This window comes from Equus asinus, chromosome 7 (assembly GCF_041296235.1).
Source record: "Equus asinus isolate D_3611 breed Donkey chromosome 7, EquAss-T2T_v2, whole genome shotgun sequence".
Classification (NCBI taxonomy): Eukaryota; Metazoa; Chordata; class Mammalia; order Perissodactyla; family Equidae; genus Equus; species Equus asinus.
In genome coordinates, this window is record NC_091796.1 from 60,352,771 (window position 1) to 60,377,939 (window position 25,169).

The 25,169-nt window shown below is 45.0% G+C and overlaps 1 protein-coding gene across 9 annotated transcripts in view; it reads left to right on the plus strand.

The window, feature by feature from the left end:
- The window catches only part of MTCL1 (microtubule crosslinking factor 1), a 136,800-nt gene that overhangs the window by 59,592 nt on the left and 52,039 nt on the right, over positions 1–25,169 (plus strand). For 4 of the 9 annotated variants that reach the window (XM_070513569.1, XM_070513568.1, XM_070513564.1 and 1 more), the window contains exons 4-5: positions 22,379–22,438; positions 23,581–23,658. In XM_070513569.1, the coding sequence (XP_070369670.1) occupies positions 22,379–22,438; positions 23,581–23,658 (138 nt within the window). The remainder of the gene's footprint in view (positions 1–22,378; positions 22,439–23,580; positions 23,659–25,169) is intronic. The other 5 variants (XM_070513571.1, XM_014851860.3, XM_070513572.1 and 2 more) reach the window with 2 other exon arrangements.

Below are 25,169 nucleotides of genomic sequence, written 5' to 3' on the forward strand. Positions count from 1 at the left end.
TCAAAAGTTGGCCATCTTAGTCTTTCCAGAATGGATGGGTTGGTGTTGTTTTGGAACAAGATAACTTAAATTTTGTGCTGTGATTTCTCACTAGGATGCTGTTTTTGACATGCATTTCCCGGATAAGAACGCTACAAACGATCGCTTTTTGTTCTTGGGTTCTTTTTGCTGCATGCCCTTCAGTGGTTAAGGACACATGGGGTGAACTTTCTCCTTGTTCTGAACCCCACAGGCTCAGTGCAGGCAGGGTAGGTGTTGGGGTGAGACACAGGGAGGCACAGTGCAAGTGCGGTTGCTGCTGGCACAGAGAGAGCTTTGGCTTTTTGAAAGAGGGGCATCACAATAAAAAAAGAGTTTTTTGTTGTCTAAGACTACATTAGATCAGAAATGCTTGAGTTGGGACAGATGGAGTCAGTGTGATTGTCTTTGGAAAGCCGTTTCATTAACCTGGACATGAGGTGTTGAAGACCTTGACTAGAACAGTGATGCTGGAAATGCGGAGGGATGATGAATGTGGAGGTGTCTCGGAAGGAGTTTGATTGATGAATCTTTAAGACCGAAAGGAAGGAGGGGGAGAGATTGAGAGGACTCCAGGACTTTGAACCTGGGACATCTCAATGACAGAAATGGAGGGGGCTGATTTGGGGAGAAGTTGATGAAGTCAGTGTTGACTTGCTGAATGAGATAGAATAATGTCATCTAATGTTTTAAGTGAGAACGTTGTTAGTATTATTTTGAGGAAGATGTGTAAATATCATATTTATGAAAATTATTTGCATATTAGAAGTACTGAATAGTAGTTTTGTAAACTTTGTTAACCTTTTCTTTCTTTTTTTTTTTTGTGAGGAAGACTGGCCCTGAGCTAACACCTGTTGCCATTCTTCCTCTTTCTGCTTGAGAAAGATTGTTGCTGGGCTAACATCTGTGCCAGTCTTCCTCTATCTTGTATGTAGGATGCTGCCACAGCATGGCTTGATGAGCAGTGTGTAAGTCCACACACAGGACCCAAACCTGAGAATCCCAGGCCACCGAAGCGGAGCATGTGAATTTAACCACTATGCCACAGGGCCAGCCCCGAAAACTTCTTTCTTAGTGTTTAAGCTTCCACATACTAGTTAAATAGTAACTGAAAGAGTGCTGATAGTTGATAACTTTTAATTAGAAGGCAACTTTTAAGTTTTATGACTCTCTTTAGCAACTGTTACTTGTTTTTCCGGGTTTGATTTGGAGGAAAGTTTAAGAAAGGCCTGGTCTGGCTTTTTGTCTCAGAGAAACCCATGGAATAGCAAATTAAACAAGCAGTGGAAAGTTTCCAGTCTTAGGTGCACCGTAATTTTTATGCCAGACACACAGAGCAGTTCTAAGGTTCCTGGAGTATCTGTTTAAAGATCCTACTTGCTTCTTTCCCACTTCTGAAACCCAGTAGAATGGTCTTGAAAAGTATTGTTGCAGACGACATCTACAAATGGTGATAAACAGCAAAATGCCTGTACGTTGCCACTCCCAACATGGCCGTTCTGACTACTACTGCAGGGAGAAAGGGTGAATGGGTGAAGGCAGAGGCTGGTTGCCCTTGGATTTTGACTGTTGATCCCTAGGCTGTAAAACTGGTTGTCTTCAGCAGAGCCATGGGAGCCCTCAGAAAAGGATGAGAGTAGAAGCACACACGCCAGACTCCTGCTCAGCAGTGGGGGTGCCTGGCTGTGTTGCTGCACGTCACGGACAGGAGGCTTTGTGCACACTCACAAGTGGATGTAGAAGAGCCCAAGGGGGGCAAGATGGTTTTCACAGAAAGTTAAAATCACTGCTTAAAGTATCAAATGCTAAGTTCTATTGTTATAGGCATGACCTTTGAATCCATTGTTTTCCTTTGACTCAACTATAAAGTCAATTGGAGACACTCAGTCATTATTTGAAACAGATATTGGCAGGTCCAGGACTGCTTACAGGCTAATAAGCTGACGTGTTACTGAAGACATTAGACTCCTGGGTCAGAGACGAAGGACTTTATTACTCAGGGCACAGCAGGCAGCATCAGCACAGCCAGTTCCCCTTGTCTCCTAGTCCAAGAAGCAGGACCCAATGGCCCAGATGGGTGCTGTGCACACTGTAGGCGTGTGTTGCAGCTGGAGAACACTGAGCTGGGGGCTTCCACCATCCTATAGCAGACGGTGAGCAAGCCTACCCTTTGGTGTAGAGAGATGTTCCCTCATCCTTCAAGGTTCCTCGCTGCAAACACAGCCTTGAGAAATGGTCTAGGTAAGGATTGATTCGAGCCTTGCATCCTTGGCACAGTGAGCAAGAGATGTAGGACTATGAGAGACCCATTTTTAAAAAAATAAAAATATCACAATGTTACAGGTGAATATTTGAGAGGAGTGTTTAAATTTGTGTCTATTTAATAAAGGATTATTTTACAGCATATAATTTGGTTATATATTTCAAATTTAAAATATGTATTAATTCTTATTTCAAATTATTTGAAAATCCTATTGTTTCTCCTAGACTATGTGATAAGCAACCACTTGAAAAATTTTATCCCCCTCCCTTCCTGCCACCCTTATTTTTAAGCAGTCATCTCTAAAATGTCCCCTATGTGGTAGGATGTAGAAACACCATCCTGCCGGCTGCTGTTGGGCATATGGAGGAAGGAGATGATTCCGTCGTTGCCCTCGGTTTTATAACATTACGGTAATGAGACCGGCTTACATGAAACAACCGAAGGAAGTCCATCCAGTGCTCGATAATGAAATACCAGTGATGTCAGAGGGAAAAGTGAACCAGGTCATTTTGTAGCATTTCTATCAAGAATGGTTACGTATTTTTTAATTGGTCTGCACTCCTGTAGCTTAGCCACCCTGGTTCCCAATAGATATAGTATAGAACCTGCACTTCTGCAAAATGCCTGCTACCCCGCTGCCCCCATTCTCTGTGCCTGGCATGCTCTCTTGCTCAGCATTTCTCTGTCTCTGTCTCTGATGTGTGAAGTGTAGGAGTATTGGTGGAAAGGGTTTCATTCTTCAGGCTTTTTGGTGAGAAGAAAATAGCTTGCAGGTGGAACTCACCTGAAAATGTCTCCCCAGTGCATCACGGGCTCCTTGATCTTTTCCACAGGACACGATCAGAAAGCCCCGAGCTGTGAGAACCTGGCTGCTTGTTAAGAACTGTTAGTTCATGTTTGCTCCTGTTTGGGGTGGGGACACACACTTAACTTGAAATCACTGAAAACATTACTTTCAAGTCTCCCTAGGTGACTTTTATGTTGAAATGGCTATGTAACGATCAAGCACGTTTGAGTAATGCCGAGTGCCTCTGTGCCTCAGTCTCTCCCACCTCTGCTCTGTGAGTTAAGAGGTAACTGGTCTACCCACGAGAGGGAGTGGCTCACTCAGCAAGTGACCAAGTCTTCTGATGCCTGGGTAGTAAGTGCGTTTTGGTTTTTGTTGTTGTAGTTTTGTAAACCAGGAGTTATTTGAGGTGAAAACTACCATATCAGTGCAAAAAACTAGTGTTTAGTCCTTGATTATCTCCTTTCATCCAGTTCAGGTTTAATTAGTGGTAGGTGGGACAGTGGTGAGGAAATTCTCCAACCCTGACACGAGTAGCATGTGCGATTGTTCTCTTTATGAAAGGTAACTGAGCAAGGCTTCATTTCTAACAAGGACTTCGAGGGCATCTCACACCCTTCTGGCTTCCCAGGGGCCAGCTCTGTCCCAGAAAATCCTCCTGAAGCCAGTATAGCTTCTTAGAATTCCAGGACATCTCTCCGGGGCCCCCAGGATAACCTGACCTATTTTGTGATGGGTCCTGACCATTTTTAATGTCTAAGCCACCTTTGAAAGACCAACTGTCACCTCTGTGAAAGAATACAGTCCTGTGAGGTCCATGGAAAGTTTGCTCACAGAAAGTTGTGCCTGGAGCAGGGTTTGATGTGGAGGTTATACGGCACATTATAAACCATCACACAGATATGGTTATTTGTACCTGTTTTGTTAGGCTTGTATTCAGAATTAGAATTAGCAGGCACAGAGTGAGGGCAGAAGGCTGTGTCCCAGGAATAGGGTCCTTGGGCTTTAGATGTGGTCACTTGTAGGGTCCCAGGCCTTTCCTGGAGGTCATAAGGCAGTTTGGTGACTTCTGGCCCTGGTCATACTTCCATTATAGAACAGCATGAGATTTCAGCCTTAGCTAGTGAGAAAGATTTGTATACATCAAAGGCAAGAGATTCAGGTTTTCATTTAGATAGACGTTCACGAACATTGAAGAAGAGGGGTAAACTTTTTGGAGAAAGAAAAATTTAGAGACATTACAAGGGAGGGACAAAGAGAAGACAAAGTATGAAAGATGGGAGAATGTGTCTTTATCTGGAATTCAGGTGTTGTCAGCTTTAAGCAACTGGAACGTGGTCACAAACCCCAGAGTGCTTAAAGAAAGGCTCTGAATCCCCAAAGGAGCTGTTGTGATGCCCAAGTGATGTATTTAGTGGGCGAGGTCTCCTCTTGGAGCCCTTCCCCTGATATTAGCTGTAGTTTTGCTTACCTCTAACGGCTGTGGTACCTGTTACCCCGGCCTCAATTGATGTGACACTACCAGCAGGGTCAGGCTGGAGCAGGCTGAAGGAGAGGCTCCACCGACATCCTAAGGATGAGTGAGGGGACTGTTAGCCCCGGGGCATGGTCAACCAGAGAGCCCACAGCAGAGTCCCCTGGATGCTGGTGATGGGAACCCCAGACACGAGGACAGCGTTGGCCTGTATTCTGTAAATTCTGTTTAAGAAGGCAGGAAAAAGCACAATAGATTTTCTAAAAGAGTAACTGGGAATCCGAAATACTGGCTTTCCCTCTGTTGAGTCCCCATGGCCATCATGGCGCTCTTCTGCTGGGGTCCACTGTTGAGTCCCCATGGGCCATCATGGTGCTCTTCTGCTGGGGTCCACTGTTGAGTCCCCATGGGCCATCATGGCGCTCTTCTGCTGGGGTCCACTGTTGAGTCCCCATGGGCCATCATGGCGCTCTTCTGCTGGGGTCCACTGTTGAGTCCCCATGGGCCATCATGGCGCTCTTCTGCTGGGGTCCACTGTTGAGTCCCCATGGGCCATCATGGCGCTCTTCTGCTGGGGTCCTCTGTTGAGTCCCCATGGGCCATCATGGCGCTCTTCTGCTGGGGTCGTCTGTTGAGTCCTCATGGGCCATCATGGCACTCTTCTGCTGGGGTGTCTGCAACTTCGTAGTCATCTATAATGGCTAACTCCATAAGTTTTAAGTTTTAGCTCCTACAGGGGAAAGTTGTATTTCCCTGGAAATTTTGTGTTGAACCCCTCTTTCCTTGAGGATGCCTGATCAGCAAACAGTCCCTGTAGAAACTAAAGATGAGTGTCCTGGCAACCAAGAAAACCCCAGCAGACTTTGTAACAGGCAATTCACATGAAATCCAGGTCAGTAACACAACTAGAGAAGCCCAGGACGCAGGGAGACCTGTGGACAGGTGAAGCGTGAGCACTCCTGTCCATTGAAGATCAGTGAGGAAAGATGTGCGCGCTCTTGGAATCCTCAGTGGGGTCGATAACAGGAAAGAGTCTCACTGCCACATTCTAACCAGGTCAGGGGCAGGAGCACAGCTGTGGCAGACCCAAAGTTCTGTTTGGAGATACATGTATAGAAAAAGGAGCTCATTTCAACTTTTGAAATGGTTTTTGAGGATTATTGTCTTCTGATAAAGGTGGTCTGATAAAGTTTTATAGTTCTTTAAAAAGCAATTTTTTTTGCTGTAGTAAATATATCTTCTTCTTTTATTGTTATATCATTAAAAAATGTGCATGTTCTTTTGATAGACATAGTCTTCCTTTAATTGATTTTATAACTGGATTTGGCTAAATAAGGTTGTAAAGACTGCTTTGTCAGCTCTTTATCCAAGAAAGATAAAAAGAAGTCTTTTCAATAATGACTCATAACTAGATGCTAGCACCCACTCTGCTAATCCTTCCCTCAGGAGTTATGCCAGACGACACCGGGCGATTTTTCCAGTTATCTAACTGTGGCCCATTCACGTTTCCTAGGTGGAGATAATTTCATGCAACATTTTCTTCTATAGTTTACAGAGGGCCTGTCACCTGGATTTTCCTTAATCTGTAGGATTTGGGGTAAAAACAATGGGTGAGTTTTTCAGGTTGATTAATCTTATCTGCTACGAGCTTGGCACTTCTGCCGTAGGATATTAGTTAAGCTCATATGCCTTGATAAATTTATCAAAGCCTGGACCTGCGTGAGCTATGATTGTGTTATTTTGTGCTGTTAAAGTTCTCCTGAAAATTGTTAATGCTTATTACATATTCAGGCACTCTCTCATCTCTCAAGGGTTGGGGACCTCAGTGAATTGTGAATTCTCGGTTCTCAGGGGTTTGGATCAGACAATAGACAGTCAATGATAGGTGGCACAAGGAAACAAAACTATTACTGCGTATTGTGCTGAAACCCGGGGAAACCAGATGCAGTGTTTTAAAAATAGAGATGAAGAGGTCTGAATACACCAATACTGGGGATTTCTCTCAAAGATTCCTCCTTTTTTTGTCTACTTATTGCTGACAGTAAAATACAGTTGAAATACCTCCTCCAGAATATCAATCCAGGACAGTAGTAACAGAGGAGCAGAGACTAAAAGGACAAAAAGAGATGGGGGTGTGTGTTGAGGATAAGGAAATTGACACTGTTGTTTAATTCTGCACCTGGGATCACTTTTGGAGGAAAACTGCCTTTGAGTAGAAAGAATTAAGTAGCAGATAACACACACACAAAATATGCCGAGTGCTTTTAAACTCATTGATGATATCTTACAGGCTGCTAAGCCCGCCTTTCTGTAAAGTGCATCTATGTGGCTTAACATCTAAAAGTGAATGCTGCTTCTTCTCAAAGTGGAAGAAAATTGTGATGTGTTTTTAAGATTCTTCCTGGAGCTCAATGCTTTTTATCCATCCTTAGGCCCTGACTAGTTTCTCGGGCTGCATGAAGGTGCTGAGTTCAGGAGGAATTCTGAAAGAATACTGTTGTTTTCAAAGCCTGCTGGAGCCTCTTCTTGAGGTTGAAGAGGTGCTTGTGATTTCTTCTGTACAGCCAGGAATACCCAGGAGAAAGGTTTCTTTCTGTTCTTTCTCTGTTCTTAATTCGTTGTGAGACTGCTTCCCCACAAGGACCCTCTAAGACCCTTTTAATGAGAGGGTTGAAGTTCTCATTTGTCACAAACCATGTGAAAACAAATCGTGGGAAGAAAAGATGTTTAAGAAAGCAGGATGCCATAATGAGACCTTATTAAACGAACTTGCCCTCTCAAGCCCAGGAATTTTAGAGAAGTGTGTAATTGGCATAAGTTTCTAGAGAGGAGTGTACTGTCCATAAATGACAAACTGTTATTATAATAGATTCTCTATGCCAACAGTAACCCAGAAAACACGAGACCTGGGCCTCCAGGGTCCCCAAGCTTGAGAAGGGTAGAGTGGGCGACACCTCAGTGAGCTGCGGGTGTCCTGACTGAGAGACAGTGGCGTGGTTTGGGCTTCCAGGTTTATCCAGGGGGCCCTGAGAGGCTTATGCTCAAAGGGCCTCCGAGTCCTGGAGGATCAGGTCTGCTGCACCTTGGTACGTTGTAGACTGGAGTCCTTTCTCCCATTTTAAAAGGTGGATAAACGTGAAAGGACTCTAGTTGGACAAGGAGTGCTTAGCCCCCTCTTTGCCCCCTTTGGAGCCCCCAAAATATCAAGGGCATTGCCCTCTTCCTTGTCACATACTCTTCTGGGACATCGACCAACCTCATGGGTCCACCTAAAACTCGAGAGCAGTCAGCATGGAGGTGAACAGCCCAACAGTGGCTCTGACCTGTTTTCTGCCAAGCTCCTCACTTGAGAGGCTGCACCGCTCTGGGGAGAGCCTGAGTTCAAATACTGCCTGTGATGGTGGGCAGGTTGCTTTCTCTGAGCCGGTTCCCGCACAAATAAAATGAGAATAATAGGACCCACCTCTTAGGGCTGTTATGAGGAGGAGAGATCTTGAATACAAAGTGTTTGACTGTGAGGAAACAAGTCGTTAGATATGAAATGTGGGCAATGTGTTGCTGACTTAGGTGGTGTGCTTGATGACAGCCCTCGGTGGTGTGTTGTCATCTCCTCAGGGAGCCTTCCTAACCCATCAGAAAGCAAGTGTTAGGATCTCGACTTCTCCGGTGGCTCAGAGGCTGAGGTGGACAGGCAGCGAGAGCTCCATCTAGAATAGAATGCAGTGACTCGCCTCCCTTCTGCACTTCCTCCTTGTCTTACCTCCATTTTTTTTCTTCCTACATTTCCATAAGAAGCAATGTATTTGTGTGTGTATGTACAAAAAGCAAATATAAAATACTGTAGAAGGCACTCCTGCATTGCTTCCAACAACTTTTAAGATTTTATATCTCTATGAAAAAAATCAAAATTTCTCCCACTAGTTTTTTCTGGTAAATTTTAGAAATTTTTTTCCACAAATAAGTTATGATCACTGAGAGAAATTATTTACTTCTTATGAAGAAACCATGCATATAATAGTTTTTTAAAGTATACTGACTTGAAACATGAATAGAGGAGAAACTCCTTTAGAGGTAAAAGAAAATAAAATTTTAAAATGTATGTGATTGTTAAAAAAAAATGTAAGGCCTTTGGAGAAAAAACTTGCTTAAAGCCTTGGTCACTGTTTAAAAGCTGCCTTCAAAACGTTTATAAACAATTTGAATCCATCTGAATGTGTATTTTACAAATTAAAAACAGTGCCAGCTAATCTTGGCTTCTTGGCCATAAAAGGAGAGGAAGAATGTATAGCGTTGTACACATGGAAGGAGAAATAAATCATAGGTCTCACAGTGACACCCCAAATATAAGCCATAGCAATCCTTAGGGTTTTGTTTGGGGTGCTTTGTTATGGTTCTTAAAATAGACTATCTTGGATATAATTTTTTTTATTGCGGTAAAATATACATAACATAAACCTTACCATTTTGATCCTTTTAAGTGTATAATTAAGGGGCATTAGAGACGTTCACAATGTTGTGCAACCATCACCACTATCCATTTCCAGAACTTTCCCATCATCCCAAACAGAAATTCTTCATCCATTAAATAGAACCTCCTCATTCCCCACGTTCCCCGTGCCCCAGCCCCTGGTAACCTCTATTTTACTTTCTGTCTCTATGAATTTGCCTAATGTGGGTATCCCATATGAGTGGGATCATATAGTATTTGTCCGGCTTATTTCACCTAGCATGTTTTCAAGGTTCGTCTATATATCAGAATTTCCTTTCTTTTTATGGCTGAATAATATTCCATTGTGTGTTTACGCCGTATTTTGTTTATCCATTCGTCTGTGGGCACTTGGATTGTTTACGCCTTTTGGCTATTGTGAATAATGATGCGTGAATATTATTGTGCAAGCATCTGTTTGAGTCTCTGATAATTAGTGTTTTAAAACAATAACTTTCTGTGGGTTGAGCTTTTCAAAGAGAAGGTGTAAGTGTACATCAATGAATGGCATCCACTTGCTGCTGTGAAACCAGTTCCTGGCTCTGTATCTCCATCTCTCTGTATCTGTATCTGCATCTGTATCTACCATCTCGGTAGTTAGAGCTGTCCATGTGCCTAGGGATACTGCAAACACAAAACACATTGTCCATCACCAGAGGCAACCACCTGGCAAATGCACCAGTAACGTGTACCCGAGATAGAGATGCTGCTGTGGCTCCTCCCCCGAAGAAAACGTTACTAAGTAGTTCCGCAGCGATTGTGGAGGGGGCAGCACCACCAGGGAGACTTCCAACAGAATGGCCACGGTGATCAAGTCTTCGCTTGCTACAGGCGAGAAGGAGGAGGACGAATACAAAAGATTATGTGCAATGGATGGCGTGTGACAAATGTGTAGTGAGGAGAGAGGAGTTGATGAAAACTACGTGGCTTCTATTCTGGAGGACAGATGAGGGGACTCCCAGGAACCCCCCAGGGACAGAGGCAGGAGCACTATGAATGGCAGCTGAACAGAGGAAAGAGAAGCTATCAGCAGATGGATTACAGGGTGTGGCGAGACAGATAACAAGTGGAGACTCTGTGCGGGTAACAGACACGTGAGATCTGAGGCTGTACGGGAGACAGGCAAGAAGGAGGAGATAGATGCGAGAAAAACGAATGGTACAGGAGGTGAGGTGGGATGTCCCCGAAAGTGGGCCTCCCCCTGTGTCCCGCCCCTTCTCAGGGCGTGGAAGCGCGTGTCCCTGCCCACCTGTCGTCATAGGGGCCGCTTCTGTGCCGCTTCTGTTTCAGTTTCTGTGATACTTCCTCCTCTTTATCAATTTCATTCTTAATTATTTTTGGTACCTAGAAAGTCTTTTATCCATTTTATAGCCTGAAATAACCTGCTAACTGCACAAAGAGCTTCTCCACCCTAGATTGTTAATTCACAGTTAAGCCCATTCAAAATATCTTAATTTATAACAAAACGTGCAATGTTTGCCCAGAGTGAAGGAGACCTTGTGGCAAGATCTTATGTCTGTTTTCAGTTGTGTGGAAGGAAACAGAGAACTGAAACCCAGGAATTGTCAGAGGGGCTAGAAATAAACGAGGAGGAAAGCAATGTCGAAAGAGAGAGCAACCAGGTGGAGGGTCCTCCAGCACAGACAGGAGGCTCACTGGCGGGGCTCGACTTGTCCACAAGGCCCGGAAAGCTCATGATCTAACTTTTCTCTCATTTTTTCCAACTGGATGTTCGTTTATATCCAGATGAGATTTCATGCATTTGCACATCTGGCTGACACCAAGACCAGAGACGAGGTCTTCCAGCACATTTCATTTCACACTCCAGGGGCGTCTCAGTTTCTATCTAAAACCACACAGAAGTTGTGTTTGGAAGAGGTTTCATAATCTCTCTTCTCTTTGTTTCCCTTTCCTCGGCTTCGTGCTTTTACTTATCCTTGTGTTCAGCGGATCTCCCTCAATCTTATGTGTCACTTTGTGTTACTGTGTCGAAGATGAACCTTGTCAGTCACGAAGAGGAGTGGCTCTCCTTTGAGTTGGGACCTGATGGGATCTGAGAGGGGGAGAGCACGCGTTGCCTTCGTATTTCTCCTAGTCATTTGATTCATCCTAAACGTCGTGTGAGAAGCCGTTTTTTGCCATTGGCTCTCGGCGCTTAATTGCGTTGTGGAAAATCTGACCTGCTTATCTCCCTGAAGTGATAAGAATAATGCCCACTTAATGTGAGAGAGAAATTTTTTTCAAGTTAAAATTTCTTCTGCGAATTATTAACAGACAATAATAAGATATTTTCACAATAGATTTTATGTGACCTGTGATATGAATGTAGAGTTCTGAACTATCCAAATTTCATTCCATATGCAGAAAAGAATATACAGAAACCACACAGATGAAAAGATTTATACTCCAAACACATTTCCCAAGCAGAGTAGAAAAGACACTTCTATAAACATTGGTTTTCTCCTAGAGAGAGAAGAAGCGGGAATGATTGATAATGGCTCTACTGTCTACTCTCTACTTTGAAAAAAAAAATGAATGTGAAATATTCATGTGAAAATATTAACCAAGAAAAGAATCACAATTGTTTAGCAGGCCAGCCTTTTCATTTTATGGCTGTCATTTATTAAGCATGTTATTTCACTTAGTCCTTACAAGAACCCTTTTTATAAAGTGGTATTAATATTATTCCCACTTTAAATAAGGAAATGGAGGCACCAGGAGCTCGAGGATCTAGCCCAAGGTCACAGGCTATGAGTGACACCTGGATTGGGACATGAATTTTCATGTTCCTAATGCGCCTTTCCCTTTTACACGTGTGGCTTACATGCTTTCACATGCTTGCTGGAAAACTGAAAAATTCATGAAGATGTTGGACCAGTTTTAGAATAAAGTTTATTGTCTAATGCAAAAAAAGGTTATAATTTGAATTTTCAGAGTATCCCTGTGAGAGCTTTTAAAAGCCCGTTGAAGTTATACATTCAGCTCTGAGAGATCGCAGATGCTATTCCTCCAGATGACAAAAAGAGAAAAAACAGGAACACCTGAAAGAAGAGTCAGGGCACCAGAGATGTGTGAACAGAGCAGTGGTGCTGGTGTGAAGCGTCAGCTATGAGGCAAGTAGAAAACGTCAGAGGACATCCGGTGGGGTGACAAAACCCTTCCACTGGGATTTTACTATTTGCAGGCTGGTTGCTACTTAAATCTCCAAAGGGCTCTGTCTTGAACACTGACTAATTTTCCGAAGCATTTTTGCATCCACACATGAATGTTTGCAGCAGCCAAGCGTGTGCACCTGAGTAAGGTTGAAGCCAAGGAGGTGGGAGTGGAGGCTGCTGACTTTCCTTCTGGAAACCTGCGAAAGGGGTGGGGGCCTAAGAACGATGGAACCAGGCACACAAGGACACATACAGCTCTCTGGTGAAACAGGTGGCTGGTGGTCAAAACAAAGACACCTCGACTCTGAGTCGCTGTGCTCTCAGTGGCCTCATCACTGCACCTCAGAGACGGCTGCAGTGTGGTTGAGCAGAACACTCCAGAGTGAGGCCTGACTTCCTCCCTTGCACACCTGGTGACCTCTGCAAGCCTCAGTTTTCTCCTGGTCAGTGAGGGCCTGCAGCCCCTACTGTCCCTGCTGGAAAGCGTGAGGGCTGAGGTGTGTCCACATGTACGGTGTCCTTCCCCGCCACGGTCTCCGGGCTGTGCTGCTTCCCCAGCCCCGTCTGCCTGGGGCGGGACTGCTCTCCTTGAGTAGTGGAGTCAGAGAATCGAAAGCTTGGGAGGACCTGGGACGTCTGCTCTTGTGCTTGGGCAGACGGTGCCTCAAAAGTAGGCATGCACGTGGAGATGAGCCGTCTGGCTAGCGGGCGAGGCCACAGGAGCTGGCTGGCCAGGAGGCAGCTCTCAGGCAGATGGTACGTCCTGACTGAGGCTCTTTCCTCTGTCAACTCAGAAACCACTAGGATGCGGCCGGATTGTACTGATGGATTTACACACAGCCGCGGGAGGAACCGTCCTAATAAAATGCCACCATGCGTCTGAGTAAAGAACATTCTTGCCCTTCTATACCTAGATGAGGTCTTGTAAGTGTTTATAGCTTGCACCTAAAGATCTGTCAACATCTGGATTTTCTCAGACCAGCATTTCATGTGAGAAACTGGTTAGAGATTTGGTGTCATTCAGAAGACAAAGAAATAGACTGATGTGGTTGTAAAAGCACAAAGCAGGTTCCACACACAGAAGAGGTGCAGCGGGTGAGCACTGCAGCCCTGCATTTCCACAGGGCCACGCTGCAGCGACACCTGATGGGACCGTGTCTGTCATTCTCTGCCTAGTTCTGTCTTGTGAGCCCCATCCATGGTGTTCCATCCTCAGCAAGGCGTGAGTCATCGGAGCTCTTCTGGGGAGCAGAGCAGCTCTGTTAGGGATCATGCCACAGGGCTGTTGGGGAAAGCTCTGTGGGCTCTGTGACACGGTCACTGTCCATGTCTGAGCCCTGGGCCTGGTGGGGATTTCCAGATGATAGTGGCTGTTATGGTGACCACTCTGCTTTAGCTGTTGAGGGGCTGCAGTGGGAACACCGGTCTGGCAGCTGACTGTGCTTTTTAAACACTGTCTGGGATGTTCTGTCTCATCAGTATAATGTGCTAGCAGAAATACACATGATTTGGGGCATCAAGCTTCTTAGCCCATTGTGTTCACAAAAGAATACAGCACCAGAGATGCTAAAACTGGCTTCCTTGCTTGTATTTATTTACCTATTTTTTTGGTGAGGAAGATTTGTTCTGAGCTAACATCTGTTGCCACTCTTCCTCTTTTTTTGGCTTAAGGAAGATTCGCCCTGAGCTAATATCTGTGCCCATCTTCCTCTGTTTTGTATGTGGGTTGCCACCACAGCATGGCTCTATGAGTGGTATAGGTTTGTGCCTGGGATCCAAACCTGTGAACATGGGCCACTGAAGTGGAGCAATGTGGACTTAACTACTATGCCACGAGGCGGGCCCCTGACTTCCTTGCTTTTGATCTTTCCATTCTTCCACAGAATGCCTGCTCCTAGCTGCAGCCCTGCCCTGGTGGAGCAAGGCAACCCCTCCTTCCTCTCTGCTCGGTGCCCTTCCTTGGTCCACTGCTGGTATTGCTCCTGCCATGATGTTCTTTGCTCCCAGGTTATATTCTACTGGAAGCATGTTTATTTTCCAGTGCTCTTGGCCCTCCAGGGGTTTCTCATGATGCAAGAGCAAGTCTGATCCTGCACTTCACCCTGCAGCTCAGTTACTGGGCTTGCCTAATTGAATCATCTGCAGTTCCTGAACGGTGGTGGAGCCTAATGGAGAATCGAGAGCTTTTGCTCCATAAGAATCATGAAACCACGGGGTGAGCACCCCTCTGCTTACATCACTTACAGTGTGCCTTGGTGTTAGAGGTGAGAATCCAGGTTGCCAAGACCAGGAGATGAAAATTACTGAAGATGTACACAAGGGACAGGAATGGTTTTATGCAAAATGCTAGCCAGGGACACTTTTGAGATTTCAGAGCCTTTTGGTGGATGATTAATGGACCTGAGCAGTGGCTTCAGATAACAGGGCTTCTTGGCAGACACGGGTCAGCAAGTCAGCCTCCGCCTCGCAGGGGGGGCCTCTCCGAGAGGAAGCCATCAGCCTGGGAAGACGAGTAGAATCTCAGATCCATTTGCTTCCCCAAATGTCCATTAGGCCCTTCTTTGTCTTCTGTATGAAGATGTATTTGATGCTCCCCAGCAGCACAGAGCTGATCCTGCCTGGGGCTAATCCTCCAGCTTCATGTCCTGTCCACATCTGTCTCTCTTGAGGGGCCCATGCCCATCAATCTTGTCTTTTCCTCCTGGGGAGGCCAGGCAAAGGCACCACAGTATTAGCTTTAGTGGGCATGTTTGCATTATGAGTTAATTCTGTTGCCCTCAAATATATAGCATCTTTTCGAATTTAAAAAAACTTACATATTAATTTTGACTCTTTTGGAGAAATAAAAAAAAAATCTATAAAAGAAAACACGAAGTGACCCATAATTCTATTGCCCATTGTTGGTAAGACCTGTTAGCATTTTAGTGTATATGCTTCCAAATATTTCAAAGGCAAAAATATTTAATCTTGGTGTGAGATTGTATTAAACTTATGTTTTTTATCCTACATTTCAAAAATTGGCATTTTATGAAAAGTTTCTCATATCATTAACAATTTTTAGTAATCATAATTTTAATGGCTATACAATATATTAATTGCTTTCAGTGAAATTGGAAACTTACACGCCTAATGTTTTTCTCCCCAACATTATGAAAATTTTCCATAGTAAAACTTAAAGAATTTTACAGTGAAGACCCATCTCCTCACCACCTGCCTTCTGCATTAACATTTTACTCTACTTGGTTTATCACACATCGCTCAGTCTACCTATCTGTTGATCTCTTAATGCATCTTACTTTTTGATGCATTTGGAAATAAGTTGTAGACACCAATTCACTTTTCCCTAAGTGCACATTGTTAACTAGAGCTTAACTTTTGCTCACACTTTTTGAGTTAATTTATGTATACTGAAATGCATAGATCTTAAGTTTATATTCACTTTTGTGACAAATGTCTGCATACATTTTAATAGTCTAACAGTGAACTCTGTTATTTAGAACAAGTGAGAAGGTCCAAAGGGTGTCATGGCAGAGTATTATGAAAGAGCATCACAAGTAATTCAGAAGTTGTCCATATGCTCTTTTGTTTGCAAGCTAAACAAACAAAAGCACTAATATTTTCTCATGTTATATGCACCTGAAAAAACAATGAGTGAGGAATTTTCTCTGAAAAGTGAGCAGCATTTTAATTTATCGTTACTTGTAATTTTTGACTTTTTTTCCCCCAAAGTACTTCTTACTCTTTTATATTATTTCATTAGACTAGGAAATAATTTACGTCTCTTGATGGACGGGTATATTTCTTTCCAGTAGGCCAGGGGGAACCAGGAACAAATTATTTTTAAAAAGACACAAGCCTCATCTTTAGTTCTAACAGGCAAATGGCATCCATTTCTGTAGATGTGCAACGTTTATGAATGCCCAAGGACCACTTCTTGGTCACCTACTGCGTCCTTGGGGGCTCCCGAAGTGTGGATTCTAGTCTAGCCTTTCATATACTACTTGGTGGTGTTGCTGCCTGCCTACATGGATGTGCACACTGAGAGCTGGGGTTCCTACAATTTTGAGGAAGGACAGTTTGTTTTTGATGCAGTCATCATTTTGGTCTTCTGTGTTTTTTTTTGCATATTAGTGATAATATACAGTTTCACTTTGTCATCTGGTTTGTTTTGTGATGTTTGACTGAGACTGCTGTGTTGTAGCAGGTTGTAGCCAGCAATTTTTTGATTACTAGGCCTCAAGATACGTCTCTAAGGTTTAAAGTGAATCAGCCAGAACCCTGTGTAAAGCAGTATGTGTTACGTCCCCTAGATTTGCATGCGCAGTGACCTGTCATTTGTATCATCCTGTTCTTTTCCCAGGAGAAAGTGGTGTTTGATAGCCTGAGTGTGCTTGTGATCTCTGGCCACCCCAGGGGCCTCGGGGCCTGGATAGTGCGGTTTGTGGCCAGGCTGTTGCCCTCCTGGCTTTCCTCCTCTTAGCCTTGGCTACTGGGGTCCTGAACCAGCTCTGAATTTTATGGCTGTACCTTTCTTCAGCCGAAGTGTCTCAGTGTAATTTTCCTCCTCTTCTCCTCATTTACTTTGTGGTATTTTGTCCTCTGATAACAGTTTTCGGTCTTTTCCAAATAAGGACTTTGCTGTCTGCAGCCTCAGATCCTTTCAGAAGTCTTCAGTGTGCCAACAAGTATTTCCTGGCCCTGAGGTACCTCGTGAGCAGAGCAGTTTGCAACCATTCCTGCGACAGTTGTTTGTGCTCTTTTGCTAAAGAAGAGAGAGACTCTCTGGATGAGAAAACAGCAGTTTGGGGCTCAGCAGTCTCAAGAAAACAGAAAGAAAAACAGCCCAAACTGGGAGATTGGGCTGTCAGAGCCTGTCAGGCAGCTCTGAGGGGTGGAAGGCTGGGGCTGTGATCGAGGGCTTCGAGTCAGGGTCCGGCTGGCACCCCATCTCCATGTGTGCAGACCTTGAAACGTGGCCTGACTGCTGGCCGTGCTCTTGTCTGTTAATCAGGCGTGATACCCATGCCCCTCAGGGCTCTCGGGAGCATTGGATTAGATGAGACGAGTAAAGGAGGAGGTTAGCATTGTGGCTGCCAAGAGTGAGTGCCCAAGAAAAGGCCGTCGTTGGTCTCGTCGTCACCCTCCCAGACAGGGTGGCTGAGAAGGCCTTGCCTTACCATCCTGGCCATGAGGGTTCCCCGCCGAATCCAAGGGGGCTGTATGTTGATTGGGTCCTGCAGTGGAACTGGTGCAGCAGAGTGCGGAGACCATGGCCTGAAGGCAGCCAGTCTCCCTGAGGCTGGCTGAGGGGCCGGTGGAGGGGAGGAAGGGGCAGGGTCTGCAGCCAGGACCTGGTGCTTCTAGCTGAGGGAGAAGCTAACAATTCTCCTTCACATTCTCATAACACTTAAATGGTAACTTCAGTATGGGTAAAGAATCTTAATGTCCTCCTGAAAGGAAAAGGAAGGCCTATGCACCTTCCTTTTCTTATTCTGATTTTATAACTGTGTGAGCTATAAATCAGCCCCAAAAACCCGAGCAACTTTCTAAATAATAAGAATCTGTAAGAATTCTGAAAATTATCTGCCGTTATGCCCTCTTTCCCATACTGACTCATAATTTACAGCATCCTGATTTTTTTTTGTCTCCTTTTATTACCAACCTAAATTTTAAGCCCAAAGTCTGTCTCTGAAACACTTCAGCCATTGAGAGCTTGTTTGTTTCTGTGAAATTGCTGGGAAGAAACTGGCTAAAATAGGAAACGTTAAGAATTGACATGAAAGTCCAGACTGTGGCCTAACTTCCTATTTTACTTAATCATATTCAGTACTCAGCAAATGCATCAGCCTTAGATGGAGTCAATTTAGATTCACAAACTCAATTTTTTCCTTTTCAATAGGAATTTAGAGTTGATTTGCTGGCAGCTGGCCAGACCAAAAAGAAAGAGCAGGATGAGTCAGCAGGCAAGTCCGCCGTCCTGCCTTCCGTTTACTTGATAGTCATTTCCCCCTTTCCCTTAATTGTCTCTTGGAAGAGCCTCTCCAGTGGATCTCTGAGTCATCCAGAGGAGTGAACTGGCCATGAATAACACTCATACAGATCGCCCTACCTGCAGGCTCCCTTGGCCACCAAAGCACTCAGCACTGCCCTGGACGAGACTCTCAGCAGGTGAGGCTGGGGCCTCGTGACTGCTTGGCACTTGGTGAGGGAGCCAGGTGCCTGGGACCTGCCGTGCGGTGGGCTACCAGGCCAGTTCCCCTGACCCTCAGGGACTTTCTGGTCTTTTAAACCAACCATGTATGTATAGGTTATACCCCAAGGACCAGGGTAATAGAAACAATATCACCTTCTGGAAAGAGACCCAAGAAGCTGGTGAATAACTTCTGATGAAGTTGCAGTCCTGCATGGGAGACCAGCAGTCACTCTGTCCTCTCACCTCTTTCAAGTAGAGATTTTCACTTCCTGTTTTTTTTAATTGTAAAGGAAATAGTATTCACTGTAGATAATTTGGAGTATATGAAAAGCCACAATAAAGAAAATTAAAATCATCCATAATACTATCACCTGAAGATGATCACTTATTAACATTTTGATATATAATTCTCCACTCTACATTTCTAACATTCTCATGTGATACATACGTATATTTATAATTTATTAGATATAAATTGAAATCACAAAATACATGCTGTTTGTAACCTGCATTTTCCTTTTAATGTATTTCCTGAATCTTTTAAAAATATTTTTTAAAGCTTGGCACCTGAGCTAACATCTGTTGCCAATCTTCTTATTTTTCTTCTTCTCCCCAAAGCACCCCCCTGCCCACCGCCCCCCCCCCCCCCCCCCAGGTACATAATTGTATATTCTAGTTGTGAGTGCCTCTGATTGTGCTACGTGGGACACGGCCTCAGGGTAGCCTGATGAGTGGTGCTAGGTCCACACCCAGGATCTGAACTGGTGAAACCCTGGACTGTCAAAGCAGAGTGTGCAAACTTAACCACTGGGCCACGGGGTGGCCCCTATCCTGAATCTTTAAGTATTCTCTAAAAACATCATTTTAATAACCTCCACAGTATTCATTTACTGTTAGAAAAGGCACTGTGATGAGCATTCTCACCATAAATCTTCACACGTATCTCTGCATTTTTCCTTAGGGTAGATTCCCAGAGGTGGAATTATGGGTCACCCGGTAGCACTTGTCAGGCTGAGTTGCCCCCGAATGCCAGAGGACTCCCCACTCACGTGGTTCTGAGTGGAAGTGCCCGCCTCCGGACACTTGCTGACGCTAGGGGTCCTATGTCTTTGAGTCTGTAAATCTCTAAGTGAAAAAATGATAGCTTGTTGTTTTAATTGCTGGTAATCATCTACTTATTGGCCCTTTGTTTATATTTTTATTAAGATGGTTTTCCCATTGCTTGCATATTACTCTTTTGTCTGTCGTGTGTTAGAAAAATGTTTTTACCGTTTTGTCAGTTAGTTTTTACACTGTACATGGTTTTTTTTGAAATATAAAAAAATTAAAAATCTTACAGTCCACTTGATCAGTCTTTTCCTTGGATGTTTCTGCTTTTGTTTTTGTGTTTGTAAAGGCCGTGCTCCAAGAACAAACAGAAATTTATCTCTTCCTTTGTAGTTCCTTTATGATTTTTTCCATCTAGATTTTTAATTCATCTGGAGGTTTTTTTTGATATGTGGTATGGATACTTGGTATGGGTCTTACAATTTTTTTTCCTGTTTTAGCCAGTTTTCCCCAACATATACCAAGTAGCCCATTCTTTCCCCTACTGTTTTAAAATGCTCCTGAAGCCAATAGTTTGCCAATCCCTGTTGTAGATGAATTTTTGAATCATTTTGGCAAGTCCATCCATACTCTTCCTCCCCTCACAAATACACGGAAAGTGTATCCACACACACACACTTTTTGTATATATGTACATATATTACATTATGGGGGTGGGGAGGGAGGTATTTGGTTAAAATGACATCATACTTAAAAGGTGATTTGGGAGAAATGGGTTTTCCCATCAGGTAGCATCAAATATTCTTTTATGTCCATCCCCAAGGTTTTATGGTTTCTCTCATATAGGTTCTGCAAATTTCTGGTTAACTTTAATCCTTGCAATGTTTTCTATTGTAGTTGCCGTTGTGACTGGGATCTGCGTTAGAGGGGTCGTCCCATGAGACCCCGCCTGTTCGGGATTCCCTAGAAGGATCACAGAACTCAGAGGCAGTTGCATTCAGGGCTCAGGCGGGGAAATGACCCGCCTGCGGCTGGGAGGAGCCCATGCAGTGCCTCCCTATCCTTTCCCTCCTGGCAGGAGTGCTCAGAACATGCTGCTTCCTGCAGAACTGAAATGCAGCATCCCGTGGTTTGGCATAGATTTTAAGAGACCTTTGTCTCCACTTCCAGCTTTCCTCTAGGTGTTTAGCTTCCTTTCAGCACATGTAAGAGTCTAGTTGCTGTTCGCTGGGAGTGTGACGCAGCGTGGGTGGCTTGCAGACCCCCGTGGGCCTATATGGCTACCACAGCCCAGAGTGAAATCTCTGACGTCGAGGCCTTGGCAATAGTCTCTCTCCTTGCTTCTTTATTGCAACTCTTCTCTCTTGTGAATCATAGGAAGTGTTCATCTCACTTAGCTCATTCAAATCAAAGAAACTCCTTAACTGCAGCGTGAAGAATCCTGGAAAACCTCCTTATTATGGGTGGAAGCACTCGAACAGCTTCTTAAGACAGGCTTAACCTAACCTGTTGGAGGAGACGGTTCTCTTTGAAGCTTTGACTCTGCTTTGTAAAAAGGCTGTAAGAGATACAGCCGCTCCTGCTGCTGCTTCTGCTTCTGCACGTGGAGTTAGAGATAAGCACCCCCCGCCTTGGGTGACCAGGGAGCCCCCACACTCCTTGCTGATTCTATAACCTTCTCATCCCTTCTCTCAGTTACCTTTTTTTCTCCAGGCCTCCAGCCTCCTAGAGGCTAAGGGGGAGCTAGAATTTTAATTATTTCTTGACCTTGAAATTCCTCTGATAAATGGCAAGGCCTGGCCTTCTGAGAGTGAAACACTTCAAGTGTAAACAGTACTGAGGAAATTAACGTAAGGTCTGACCTGACCTAAGTGACTTGTCTAAGAGCCTCCTTCCCAAGCAGTTTTGAGTGGGGGTGGGGGTGATGGGAGGGTGGTAGCAGCCAAGGAATGAAGCAGAGAGCCAGGGCTCTGCACTCACCTCATCAGGATGAGTTCCCGGAGCACCAGGTCCCCACCTCAGGATGAAACTACAGAGGGGAGGGGCGGCCATCAGGAGGATCTCCTCCCATTCACTGGCTTCCATGGTCTGAATGAAAGCCAGCAAGTCTTATCTTTCCAAACTGCTTTTTTCCAGCTTGTCTCAGGATTATATTAATCCTTTCAGGCTTCAAATTCCTTTGTCTTCCCCTAGGATGCTTCTCACTTTTCTTCCCGTCCGTTCTTTTCTGTCTTCCTACTTTACTTTAGCAGGAACTGTCTTGCGTCCCTGTTATTCTGTTTCACACTTGTGTTTATATTTCAGACACATTTCTTGCCTGCATCCGGCAAAGGTGCGCTGGAATGTAGTAGCACTAGGCAGGACCCAGCCCACTGAGGGACGCAGGCGAGGCCACTGCACATAGGAGCCAGTTATGAACTCTGTGACCTTTGTGATATAGGTTTAATCAAGAATTGCCGTGGGTTGTTCATGGAGAATGTTGCGGCCTGCCTAGATTAGGTTTTCTCCATAAACGGGGGCCACCCTTCTCTTCTTTCCTAGCACTTTTTTATCTAAACAGCAATTAATTTTTATATTAGCCCAAACAAAACATAATTAGGAAGGTAAGGCAGCTTCAGAAATATTGCATATCTATCTCCAAAAATTCCTTTCTGCTCTTCTCATCTGCCCTCCACTGTTAGAAATGATCCAAACCACCCTCCTTTTTCATTAAACTGAGTAATTGAGGAATACTCCAAAGACGGTAATTAGGTTTTAAAGCATCTTAGGATTTGAAGACCTCGCCAAGCTTATTCAACTGCATTTTAACGTCGACTCTAAGTGGTTTCTTGATTCCAGTGAAAAAAAGAGCCTCCATCCATCGTGTATGTCCCCTTGCAGTGGGGACAGTGTCTGCCTAGCGCTGGCTCCCGCATATGACGCTCCGTAACAGAATGTCACTTGGATCTGTTTCAGAGTTCCCTGAAAAGAAGAGGCGGTCGGGAAACGTATAAAGAAAAGAAAGCTTTTAACCAGGTAAGCAGAGGTTTCATTCTAATGTTACAGCTCCTCAAGAGGCAATTACCTTATTTTGAATTTTCTCATAAAGTGTCTGCATTGCCTTTAAAATATTCAAAGAAGCATTACCTGCCCCCAAATTTAGACTTGTTCAAAACCTTTATGGGGTGAAAATTGTCTTTCCAAAGCAACAGCTCCTCCCTTTTGTTTCTCACACCGAGAAGCTGGTGATCTCTTCAAGAAAGAGAAGAACAGACGGGCTTTGTGTGAAACGTCATTCGGCGTAGCTTAGGGCTCTGGCAGTGCTCGCAGCTGCTGAATGTGTTTCGGCCTGTAAAGTCGTTCACAGTAGAATAGTACAGTACTGTGGTGTTGGTCATTCACGAGGCATTATTTTGGCTGTTGATTTTGTTTAAATGCACAAGTTGAATAGTGTCTTAAATTGTCCTAATTGAAAGTGAAACATTCTCACCAAAAGAAGATAAAAGCATACCCCTTTCTATGTACCTGGTATGTGTTCTTCAGAACTTTCTTAGCTTTTCTGAACACTTGCTTTACTGGATTCCTTTCTTCTTCTTCTTCTTCTTTTTTTTTTAATTGCTGCTAGTATTAGGTGTTGGAGAGAACAAAGGCATTATTGGGATATCAGCTCCCTGAGCTCTCAGAGCAAGTAGTAATTCGAGAGACGCAATGAGTCCGGGTAACTAAGAGCTCTGGGGCCTCAGTGCTGGCCTGCCTCTGCGCATTCCACACTTGATTCCCTTTGGTTTCCCGGTTCTCCAAACTCACTGGTCCCCAGAGTACCCTTCCAGGAGGGCCAGGCTGTGTGAACAGTGGGAATGCCTTTCTCTTCTACCTCAAATCTCTACTCCCCAAATCTCCTTTGGAATCTATTAACCACAGGGAAATTAAAATCTATCATCCCGCTGCTGGGTGCTCTGGCCCTCCTGGGCTTTGAGTATGTCTCAGTTTCCTGGCTTTTGACCAGGGAAGAGCTTTTCCTTAGCAGGGTGACCGCTGCCCCGTTACAGAACGAGCAGCGTGGCATCGCATTCACCTGTGGGTAAATCAGTCTGAGGACAGCCGCGCTGGCCCCTCCCGGAGTGTGTGCTAGGTCCCCCTCGGCCTGCAGTGTCATTGAGAGAGGAGTTTCTGTTCAGCAGAGTGGTGGAGCGGAGCGCCTTGGGAACTGCAGGTCTGCGACCAAAACTCAAAGGAAACTGGCGCCCCGGCGCAAGGTAGGAACGCGAGGAGTCAGCGCTTGGGGTGCTGGCTAGACATCTGACTTGCAAGCCAAAGAATATATACCCATAGCGATATATTTTTGTTGCTTGACAAGGCCTTTCTGGCTGGTGGGGCAGAGGGTGGGCAGGGGTCCTGTGTGCGCCTCCTCCATGCTATGCTTGCCTTCTCTGCCTGCAGCAGGAGCCATGGGTGGAAAGTTGGACTCGACCTTCTGCTTTCATAGTGCATTCCTGAGCTAGCTGTCTGATGATCTCTTGAAACCAGAGCTTGATATCCTTCGGCTTAAGATTTGCCTAGACCCCTCCCCTGGCATTTGGCAGAGTTTTAGAAAGTCTGCGTTACAAGTATCCAACCTCTGACTGCTTTAGCGGAGGCTGATTCCCCATCCTATTGGAAGGAGTGGCTTCCCGCCCCAGGACAGGCTGAGCCCAGCTCCTGGGGCCTCCCTCTCCCACGCGGGTCAGCAGGCGCAGTACCCGCTCCAGCCGCCTCAACCGGAGGGAGGCAGGCTGGCCCCTTTGTTCACTGCACACACTCCCTCGGCTTCAGAGATTGTCTTTCTTTCAAAAACTGCTTTAGTCTTGGTGGCAGGCCTGGTAGTGCATGGGTGTTGAGTAGAAATGACGGCATGCTTTAATCAGATGTTAGAACTCCTGGTGTGTGGATAGTTTCTCTTTTTAAGGAACAAGAAGACTTTTTGGAAATTTTATCAATCCTCAGGTAATCTATGAATTGGATGCTTGTTAGGGTATGTCATACAATCTTGCCTCTAATTTAACTGGCCTGGGTTTAGGTTTAAGGAGACAGAGGAGAATGGGTCTGGTTTATAGTCAGACTTGTGGGGAATGGGGGATGGGAGTGGGGACGGTGTGAGGTTCAAGGTTTCCAGAGATGAAGGTGATTTGAGGGCTCTGTGAGCTTTTCCACCCTAAGCACTTACAGCTGAGTGTTTCCGAGCCCTTGGGGAGGCACAGGTTCTGTGTGCCTCTCAGAGATCCACGCCTTTCCTCAGTTTCTCAGTTCAGCTTTTGGGGGAAGACCCTCAGGAGCAATCACCTGAGACCCTCTGACCCTGGTTTGAGACGAAAGCTTCCTGAGCTGTACAGGTACTCTGCCCCTCCTTCACCCGCTTCCGGCCTGGCCTCCACCATATCAAGGCCTCACCAGTTGCAAGTTTCCCTCGAAGTGGGGTCAGGGTATTGGTCACAACAGGTAGTCCTGCCTGTCCCGGGGTCTTCCCAGGCTTGAGGTGGGCAGAGAGCAGAGTCCCCTCATGGCTAGCTGATGACATATTCTTTGAGCTCTGCTGCCATCCTCAGGACCTCAGGCCCAAACCTGAATTTCTCTGCTTTAGGGTGGAGATAGGATCGTTTAGGTGATGCAGACAAAGGACAGACACTGGCTATCAAGTTCATGACAGAGCTGTGTGTCCTGCCCTGTCTTCCTGTCTCGGGCTTTTTACTCCCAAACTAATCCGTTTACAACTATTGACAGTCTGTCTCCA